The sequence below is a fragment of the Sarcophilus harrisii genome, chromosome 2, assembly GCF_902635505.1.
Source record: "Sarcophilus harrisii chromosome 2, mSarHar1.11, whole genome shotgun sequence".
Classification (NCBI taxonomy): domain Eukaryota; kingdom Metazoa; phylum Chordata; class Mammalia; order Dasyuromorphia; family Dasyuridae; genus Sarcophilus; species Sarcophilus harrisii.
This window is the reverse complement of record NC_045427.1, coordinates 603,803,985-603,815,269: the sequence shown is the minus strand read 5'-3', so window position 1 is coordinate 603,815,269 and position 11,285 is coordinate 603,803,985. Positions and strand designations below refer to the sequence as shown.

General features: G+C 34.5%; 1 protein-coding gene across 1 annotated transcript; it reads left to right on the top strand.

The window, feature by feature from the left end:
- LOC111718888 (pulmonary surfactant-associated protein D-like) lies at positions 1-10,218 on the top strand. The gene is made up of 5 exons (XM_023495632.2): positions 1-223; positions 6,329-6,528; positions 7,233-7,343; positions 8,076-8,159; positions 9,055-10,218. The coding sequence occupies exons 1-5, from the start codon at positions 207-209 to the stop codon at positions 9,426-9,428; spliced, it is 786 nt and encodes a 261-aa protein (XP_023351400.2). The 5' UTR covers positions 1-206; the 3' UTR covers positions 9,429-10,218.
- The last annotated feature ends 1,067 nt before the right edge of the window (positions 10,219-11,285 follow it).

The window sequence follows — 11,285 nt, the reverse complement described above, 5'->3', positions numbered from 1 at the left end:
TTTGGGATTTCTGCTGCTCACTCCATGTGATAGCAATAGCCCATCAATGCTATAGGTGCCACTTGGATATCTGGGCTTTTGCTGGGTGAAGAATACTTTGAGTTCCTGTGACAGTAAGGCAAAGGGCAGGAAGTCATCTCCTGTCAGAATAAAAGAAGACAAGCATGATTTTACCAGTTAAAGACTGATACCACATTGCTACAAGGATGCCAAAAGCCACAAGGTACAAGCATTCCTAATAGCTATCTTTCTTTTAATACTTCCAAAGTATGTTTTTTCTCAACTCATTCAGTTTAGAGCTACTTTAATAAATATCATATACAATACAATGACTGTTATCTTGATAACAAGATGAAAAAAAGATATTTGTTTTGTTTAGTGCCTACAGTCAATTTTCTAAGAACTGAAGAGAAAAGAAATTGCTTTAAATAAGATCATATTATCCAGGAGACCAGGAAGAGATTGACACTTCAAAGACTGAAACAGTAGGTGGAAACAGAAGAGCAGAGATCAGGAAGACTCTGCCATAGTGCTTACCTTTCCAGGAACTGGAGAGTTAAGGCATGGGTCTTGAGAAAACTAGCGAAAACAGGAGCTAGGGTTTCTAGATAATGGAGACAACAAAGAACGTAAAAATCTTCCTTTTTGCTAAGTGCCTTAAGTGGCTGATGATGATCAAGAAAAATGATGGGGAAAAGGAAGCAAAAATTTAAAAAATGAATAGAAGGGTAAACAGGTTGTTTACTACTACTACTCCAGTTGAGAGGGAGGACCATTCATAAGAAAGTAGGCTTTTTTATTTCCCAAATTAGAACAGGACTAACCATGATGAGTTGTCTTCATAGAGCACTTTATATTTTATAAAGTCCTGACCCACAAATATGATACTGATATCTAAACCAGGAAGAGTAAAATCAGAGAAAGAAAATTATTGACCAATTTCATTGATGAATATGAATGTAAAAATCTGAAACAAAATTTTAGCTAAAAGATAACAACATATTGCAAAGATTATACATTATGATTAATTATACATTATGATATAAATCAGATATGCTGGAATGGTTTAACATATTTGACAAGTATAAAAACAAGATTTAGGGATAAGAATTCATTATTTTTCAAATTAAATTGTTTGGAAAACTGGAAAGCAGTATGATAGAAACTGGGCATAGACCCATATCTTATACCATTTACCAAGAAAAGTCATAATGGATACATGACCTAGATATAAAGAGAGAGAATTATAAGAAAATTCTAAGAATATGAAATATATTACTGATCTGACTTATAGATAGATGAACATAATATGAATAAAGAAGCTAGAAAGCAAAGTTAAGTGCAAAATGGTTAATTTTTATTGTATTATATTATAAAGGATTTGTACAAAAAAAAAAAAACAAAAAAAAAAAAAACAACAAACGTAGCCATGATCAGAAAGAAAACAAAAATGAGGGAGGGATTTATAAAGTTTCTAAGATAAAGTTCTTATATCTTAACTATATAAAGAACTTTGTTAAATCTATAATAAAAATCATTTTCCTATAGATAACTAGTCAAAGCTTATGAAATTGCAGTTTTCCAATGAAGAAATCAAAACAGTTCATGGTCAGAAGAAAAAATGCGCTAAATCATTATTTATTAAAGAAATGAAAATTAGAGCAACCTTGAAATATCATTTTACACTACCAAAGTGGCTAAAATGATTAAGAGGGAAGGCAACAAATGTAGTTTATACCCTTTGACTTAGCAATACTACTCCTAGGTCTATTTCCAAAAATGGTTGGGAAAAAAGGAAAGAACTTATATCTTATAAAATGTTTATAGCAGCTTTCTTCGTGGTGCCAAAGAACTAGAAATTATAGCAATGCATATCAGTTGGGTATATTTGAATAAATTGTGTTATATGCTTGGAATGGGATATTATTGTGCTATAAGAAATGATGACCTCATTTCAATGACCATTTTAGTGACCTCAAAAATCATGGAAAGACTTGATGAAATAATGAAGAGCAAAATGAGCAGAACCAAGAAAACATATAGAGTAACAGCAAAAACAGCAATTGTTTTAAAAATGATTTTAAGCAAATATCTTATTAGGTTATTGTAAACTATAAATTATTAAATTAATTGTAAAGGACATATGAAGAAAAATGCTTTCAATTTCCAGAGAAAAAACTGATAGAAGTATGTATAGAATAATTTTGCATATATACCCATTTGGTATATATGGCATATAATAGATCATTATTTACATATATGTATTATATGTACATATGCACACCTATATGTGCATAATAGTAGCCAACTGTAAAACAAAAAGAGGAGGGAAAAAAGGAAAAAAATATGAAAACTTTATTATATATTAAAAGAAATAGGATATTCTAAATAATAACTTTTCTGTTTCATATTTAGTCATCATTTTATTATACTGTTATGTAAATATTTGTATTATTCCATAAATTACAAAAATTTTTAAAACAAAGTATTAACCTCAAAACAAGCTTATGAGATAGTTTATCCAAGCACCATTAATTCTATTTTACAAATGAAGAAGATTAATAATTAATAATTTAAGACTTACCAGAAAAGTAATTGTATATACAGTCATCTGAGTTCACAGTGAGAACCTTAAATTTGCTTTTCTTAAAATGCCAAGAAGTATGTCATTAATAATGATAGGTAAATATAGTCTTAAGGAAGGATAACCCCATTTTATCATGGTACTTGATGGCCAAGAATGTAATTTCAAATCAATAACCAATCTGAAAGAAAATATGTTGAAGAGATTTCCCCTAAGACACATACACACACACATACACACACTTCTCTTCCAATAAAAAAATAATTCTGAGGGTATTATCTAGACTAATCTTGGGGGATACAGTCAAAAGATTCCTCTCCCCACCCCCTTCTCATTCTTTCTCTTTCTTTTTTTCACTTGAACTTAAGTAATGAACAATAGTTTTTGAATCAGAAAACCTGGATTTGATTCCTGATCTGCCATTCATTGCCTGTGTGATCTTAAGTGAACTTTGCTCACCAATTTACACTTGTGTACAGTGAGATGAAGCAAGGGAGAGAGCACTGGGCATGGAATCAGAAAGATTCATCTTCATAAGTTCAAATCTAGCCTCGGACACTAGCTAAATGACATTGGACAAGTCACTTAAACCTTTCTACCTCTGTAAAATGAACTGGAGAAGGAAACAGCAAACCCCTCCAATGTCTTTTTGAGAAACCCCAAATAAAATCAGCAAAAGTCAGACATGACTGAGATAAACACTGAGGAGACTGTACTATATCATTTTCTAAGTTCCAAATCTAGCTTGCAAATGTATAGCCTTACAATGTGAATACCAATATCCCAAAGAGGTCACCTCACCTCTTCTTGTTACAGCCCTCTGTCCAAAGACCTTCAATGATGAGATCCCTATTATACTCCAAAGCAAAACCTTCTGCTTTGAAATAGATTCTGTTTTTAAGAAGTGTGTTCCTAAATTGATCCCAAGTCTCCATCTTTGCAATATCCACCTCTTTAAATCTCAGTTCTACTCTCAGGCACCCAGTAGAATTCTTCGAGCTTCTCTACTGCAAACTTGCCTCTCACACACTTGACAAGCTCCCACATGTGCTATTTAAGTTTTCTCTTCTCCAGGATGAACACCTGGTCCTAGCTTCACATATTCTTGAATCCTTCCTTCTCCTGGTTCTCAGTGGGCTTTCTAGAACATAGCAATCAGAACTAGATATGATACTCCGGTTTGATTGTGACTGGGAACAATAAGACTGTCCATTCCCTCATTTTTAATCAACACTGGTCCTTTCTTAATTTAGCCGAGGTGTGCATTGGTTCTTTGGGCAGCCATAGTGCACTTTTATCTCATGTTGAGCTTGAAGCCCCTTAACCTTCCCAGGTCTTTCCCAGACAAATTACTAAGTAGCCAAAGTTGCCTTTATTCTTTCCTCTGAAGATGATTTTTTTTTCTTTAATCAGGTATCACATTTCTGAATAGGAAATGAATTTATGATTCCACTGGTTTAGAGTACTCCTGGTGAGAACTTCTGAGACAAATCAGCCCATCCCCCACAACATTTTAGTTTTAGATAGTTTATCCCTACAAAATTTCATTTTAATAGATGAAGCCCAATGTTCCTCCTCGACAAGATGTGCTTGATCTGGCTCTGTCATCCAATGCATTATTTCTCCCTTTCAATTGTGTGTTTTCTTTACACTTTGAAATCTTTCTATCAATCCCTTTATCCAAAGCATGGAGAGATCCATCAAACACTAGAGTTCAAGGACAAAACCCTTGGAACTTTATTAGAGTTCCATTGGAGATGGCATTAAAAATCTCTGACATGTTCATATCGACCTATTAATCAGGTATCAATTGAGAAGCCATTCTTTTCTCTTGTCATGCAGATGAAATTCAATTTCAAGTTCCTCCAACTAATGAGAAACTCTATGGCTTTAACACCTATTCAAAAAGCCTCTAGAAATATCAGAATCAGATTTGGTTCTTTCAAAGAATCCCTAGCCCCCTTCTATCATGCAGGTCAGGTGCTAGAGGTATTAAGCATTAAATAGGTTACTTAATCCACTCATTGAGAACAGGCTTGCATCCAAACCCCATTAGGAAGCAATAGTTACAGCTTCTCTTGGGTGAACTCTTTTCTTTTCCCCAGAAGTTCGGTCATAGCCTATTTACTTTCTCAAGACAACACAAAAACACCTTTAGAAAAGTATTTAATCAAGTTCTAGCATTGTGAATAGCATTTAGATTCCTCGATAAGGGCACCCTTTCCTTGTTTCAATGTCCATGTGCTTGGTCTCACCAGCCCTGCACAATGCCTTAGTTCTTTTTCTTTCAGTATAATCCAACATTTCCTGGGGGGCTCAGCACAAAACCTTTACCTGTCCTGGTTGCCACAATTTTTAGCCCACTGTTTTCTGTTTCATTGGCTGGGTAACCACATCACCCATGTCTTATTATTTGAACTAGAAGATTCCAAATTGATTCTTTTTACAATGTCTTTTGCCTGTGTCCTTCATTTTCCCCCATAAATAGACCTGGAGATCCATATTCCTTATTTCTTTATCTAAATATTCATTAATATTTCCTACTTTTTATGATCTTTCAAAGATCTTGTACACTACTACTTGTGACACTAATTCTTACGTTTTCAACTTGTACACTAATATATAGAAAACACAAAGGTTCAAATGAGAGATTAAACAAATTGTATAAGAAATATTTGAGGAGAAAACATTAACAGCAGAGGAAATTACAGAAAGTCTGAGGAGGTAATATAGATAGATTTACGAAGAAAAAGAAAGAGAAAAATGAGCAGAACCAAGAGAACAATGCATACATTAATGGCAATATTATTTTTAAAACAACATTGATAGCATGTCATTTTTTTATTATTATAAATGTCAAAATTTAATACAAAAGACTTGTAAAAGAAGATGTTATCTACATCCAGAAAAACAGCTAATGCATAGAAGTAGATACTGAATGTTTTTACATATATGTACAAGTATTTGTTTTTAATGGTAGCCATCTCAAAGGAAGTGAGGAAGTGGTTAGGGAGGGAAGAAAGAAAAAGAAAGAAATTTAAATAATATATATATATATATATATATATATATAGAGAGAGAGAGAGAGAGAGAGAGAGAGAGAAAATGGATATATTTAAAAGGAATAGCAAATTAAAAATAATAGATTTACAGTTTAATGTGCAATCATCTTTTTTGTTATATGTTATAAAAATTATTATTTGTTCCATAGTAGTAAGCATCTAGGTAGTGCAGTAGATAGAGTGCTGAGCCTGAAGGCAAGAAGACTTGTGTTCCATAGGATCTCAGACATTTCTTAACTGTTTGAGTTTAGGTAAATCACTTAATTTCTGCTTGCCTTGGTTTCCTCATCTGTAAAAATGACAAAAATAATAATACTGAGAATCAGATAAGATAATATTTGTAAAGTATTTGGGTACCATAAAATCCTAGTTGTTATTTTTGTATTATTATTTGTTACCTGGAAAATGAAGAAGAGGGGAATTTTTTTAAGAGGTAGAAGAATGTCATAGACAAAATCTTTAATTCTGCTCATAACCCCCTAGCAATAAAAATATAAGAAGTCAAGGAATGGTAATTCTGATAATGGGAATAAGAGGCATCTCTATAACTCAGGCCAGATCTGGGAAACACAGAAATGTTTTTAATTGGATTGTAGGTGGGATGAGTCAGAAAGGTCTCTGATAATCAAGAAAATGAGACGTTCTTCTTAGCATGATGGTACCCCCTCTTTGTTCCATTCAGCTCCAAGTCTGAGAAGATGTACCTTCTTGCTACTCTCCAATTTCTCATGCTGGCATTATCACTGACTATGGCTTCTGAAGAATGTGAATGCGAACCAAAACCCAACACATGCAATATTATGCCCTGTGGATTGCCTGGAAGCAATGGGTTACCAGGTCGAGATGGGAACCAGGGTCCAAAAGGAGAAAAAGGAGACCGAGGTATGTAAATCAGATCTCCCTGAGTGACTTCACTATAGTAATGGTATTGCAGAAAGAGTGTTAAAGGAGGGACTTCTAGATCCTTATCCTGTACCTGAAAGTTGAGCTCTGAGACCATGCACAGATCTGAGCTTTATTTTCCTTATTCATAAATTGGGGACAATGATACCATTGGTACTTACCACACAGTGATCTTGTGAGACCCAGATAGGATGATGTATGTAGAGTTCTTTGCAATTTTAATGCACCATAGAAATGTCATTTGCTAAACATTTACTCAGGGTAAGACATTGTGCCCAAAACTGTGAAGTAACAAAGACTGACAAGATATGGTCCCTGCCTCAAAGAACTTAGCAGCAGGATCTCCCACTCCTGCTTTTTCTCCCTCCTCTTGACAGAGCATGGAAAGATGTGGGTTGGGGGTTTTTTTGGGTGGGGAGGAGTCTTTCTTTACCTTTTAAAGGAAAAATGGAGACTGGAGATCCCTGGGTTCTGAGACGACTCATTGGACAAGCTCATTTGTCTCAGCTTTCCATAGGCATTCCTAGATCCTAAATACCCAGTCACACTGGGCCAGTTTCTTCAGGCCCCTCATAAACCTTGGGTGCATTTTCATAGCAGAAGCTCAGCCTGCTCATAATTATGAGGGAAAAGAGCTCAAGTATTGATTCTTGTCTTTTCTCTCCAATTATTGTGATGATAAGGAGAGAGAGGAACACTAGGTCCTCCTGGAAAAGTTGGCCCCATGGGGATCAAAGGAGATCAGGGTCCTCTGGGACCCAAAGGACCAAAAGGAGACAAAGGAGATAGTCAAGGTGAGTCTCATATATATGTCTGTGTATGTATATAAAAGGAATAACAAATTGAAATTAGATATAATAGATTTGTAGTTTCATGAATCATCTTTTTGTTATACTATTATAAAATGATTATTTGTTCCATAAATTAAAAAAATAGAAATAGTAGAAATAATTACAAGAAGTCATTCTGAAGTTTTTAGATCTTGAAGGATGGAAAGGACAATGAGGAAGGGCAATGAAAGCAGATGCTTTTCAGGTACCAATAAAGATAAGAAGAGAGCCATGAAAGAATAATGTGTAAATGATTTGATTAGAATTAAAAATGCAAGGGAGAGTAGATGAATGGGTTCAATAAAAATTGGTAAATTGATAGCAGACAGATTTGAAGGATAAAATAATGAAGTAGGACTTAAGCATGTAGGTAATGAGGAACCTCTAAAAGCATGGTGTTAGGAGAAGGACACGGTCAAAGTTAAAAAAAAAATCTAGTAGTGTTGCACAAGCTGGGAAATCACATCATTTGAGACAAAGCAAAAGTTGAATCCTTCCCTCCTCTTTTCCATTTCAAAAATGTCTTAAGTCTTTTATTTCAGGGCCAAGTCTGTTCCAGTGTTGAGTGGTCCTGGTACTAAATTACCCTGTGGTCAGGTTATGTCTTTCTCACTAGACAAAAAGAAATCCAATATCCTTGGTCTCTCAGAAGCATTACATAAGATCCAATGGAAATAAACCATTTTTGTCATTCAGAATTGATTCAGCTTAAGGCTCAAATGAGTGCTTTGCAGGAAGAAATGAGGATGCTGAAGGATCTCATCAACAAATACAAAAAAGGTAAAGAATAAAACTTTAAGACTGGGCTAAGGTGTTTGCTCATGAGATTTATGTCATCTACTCTTCCCCACATGTTACCCTTCTAGTGGTTTCCCCAAGTCTAAATGTGACAGTCACATTTTGGTCTATGGAGAATAATCCCAAAGAGGCAGAAATACTCTTATAGCCTTCGATTAAAGTGGAAGTTTTGCTACTTACATAGGTTCCAGAGTATAAGTATTGGACTTGAAGTCAAAAAGGCTTGGATTCTAATTTGACCTTAGACATTTTCTAGGTTAGTGATTTTGAACAATTTGCTTTTATATATCTCAGTCTCAGATACTTTGCCTCTGAAATGAAGAGGTCAAAAAGGTTTAAAACCCTGGTTCACTCCATTGCCTTCCTCTAACCACTGGGAAAATTTAAGCCTTTAGAAGTGCATTGATTTGCCTAAGATCATGCACAATAACCCTGTCTCCCCTATTCAGTGTTCTTTCCTCAGTCTAGACCAGTCTTTTCTCTTCCTAATATGATATCAAGTTCCAATGGATGGCAAATACCTGAATTTCTTCCAAATAGCTGGAAACACCAAGGGCATCTTTGCAAGTTTTGGAATAACTATGGCTTGAACTACTATCCCACATTTTAAGGATCTGTTTAGTCATTGAAAAACTATGCTAGGACACATTATGGGGATGACATAAAAATCAGATGAGATCCTGATTATAATTCTTATCCTTAGGTTGAAAGGCATGGCAACAAACATGTGGAATTATGTTTTGAGTCTCCTTCCACTATTATGTGTCCTGAAGGTCTCCTTGTTCAAAGCATAATGTCTACCAATTTTCTGGATGTTAGTAGGAATTCTATGTTCTAACAAGATGTGACTGGATGTCTCTTCCTTTCTCCTCTACAGTTTTGATATTGTCTGACATCAAAATTGTGGACCAGACATTTTATATGGTAGTAGCATCTGAAGAGACATTTGAAGAAGGAAAGAAATTATGTTCACAAAGGAATGCACAGCTGGCAGCCCCTCGGAATGCCAAAGAAAACAAAGCCTTACAAGAATTGGCCGAAAAGTTCAACAAATACATCTACCTGGGCATAAGTGATGAGGTTACTGAGGGCACATTCAGGTATCAGAATGGACAAATTGTCAGCTATACTAATTGGGGACATGGAGAACCCAACAATGCTGGAAATGAAGACTGTGTTGAACTCCAAACCAGTGGCATATGGAATGATAGATCCTGTACCGAAAAATACCCAGTTGTTTGTGAACTTTAGGCTGTACCATACATGTTTCAGTGGCAACTCCATTTTCTGATATTACTGACATTCTCCTAAAGGATTTCCTGGGCAGGGACTTTGTTCTTCATTTATGAGATATGTACAAAACTTGGCTTTTGTCTCGATTCTTTAAAACACATTCATCACTAATTTTCTTGATCTTATATTCTCAAAAAGCTTAATTAAAACAAAAGTTCTCACCAGGCTGGAATATAAGACCTAGAGATAATGAAAGAGAACTTTGATAGGGGAATCCCCTCCAATATTTTTGGACTATGATTTAAGAAAATATCTAAGACACCAATGGAGAGAATGTTATAAAAGCTACAAAGATGTGCAATGGCCAAAGGGAGAAAATCCATTTCAGTTAGGACTCTAAACATTGTAGGTTTCAGCTTATTTAATAAGATAATACTTTAAAAAGAAAACATTTCAATATCGCATGTTATTGTAAGATATTTGGAAATACCTTGATCAAAAGAAATTGTAGAATAACTAAATTTGAAAGATGAATAAAGCTAGTGGACACCCAAAGTGCAAATTCCCTCTACAATAGGTGCGACAGGAGTGACAGAAAACATGATACATTTTGAGGCAGCCTCTTTCTATTGCTGGTCAGCTCTTCTTCAAAAGTTCTTTCCTATAACGAATCCAAATTTGTCCCCTTCACCAAAAAAATTTCCAGCCATGGATCATTGTCTTCTCAACTACACAAGGCAAATATAATCTGTCTTCTATGTACTATTGTTAACTACATACAACTCCTGCATACAACTTTTTTAAAAAACCACTCAAGGTAAGGGTGCTATTTCTCCTGCCCCATGTCTTATCTTCTCCAGTCTAAATAGCCCTCATTCTAACCACCCTTTTTGTGATTTCATTTTAAGCCTCAATACTAGTCTCTGTAAGCTCCTTGAGAGTACATTTTTCTTTGTATACCCAGTGCCTGACTATTATGGGTGTTTAATAAATATTTTGATCAGTTGATTAGCACTGGATTCTTTCTGCAGACCACTGAGATTTTTTCAAAGCTTTACCTTGTCATAACATAGATTAAAGCAAAACTTCTTAAACTGTGGGTTGAGATCCCATATGGGATCACATAACTGAATGTAGAAGTCATAAAGAAGGTATCAAAAATCCCACAAAGACTTAATTGTTTGTGTCAAAATAAACAAACATGTCAATCTTGTTACTAGGGAAATTTGCTTTTGTCTTTAATAAATGATAAAATTGCATGTTTATTGAAAAGTGTCTGAAAAAGTAATTTTTCTAATTATCACCAGTAAATGTTTGATTTTTATATCTATTTTATATACCTATATAGCCTACATCACATAAAAATTTCTTATATGACAAAGGATTGCAAGTGGAAAACGTTTAAGAATCCCTGGATTAGAAAATCATCCCAGCTCCATACAATATATGCTTTAATAAGTCTACTTTCAAACTATTGATTGAAGTCACTGATAAAAATGGTGTTTAGAGAAAGAACAAGGACAGTGTCCAGTTGCATGCTATTTAGACTATCAATACCATCAACTCATCGTAGCTATCTAAGATAGAAATGGTATTTTTTGCAGCAGTATTATATTGTGCACACATATCAAGCTTCCATATCTTTTCTACATGAACAGATTTCTCCAAGTTTTTTCACTGCTATTTTAGAAATCATTCATTTGTTCCTCGTCCCCTTTGCAAACAGTAAATATAATTTGCAGCTAAGTAAGGAATTTATTTAAAGGAGAAATTTGACTACATAACACAGGGAATATGAAATATAAGCAATCATTAGTTGTAGAGGGCTGGAATTCTGGAGAATTATACTTGAAACAAGGATACTTGCAACAAGGT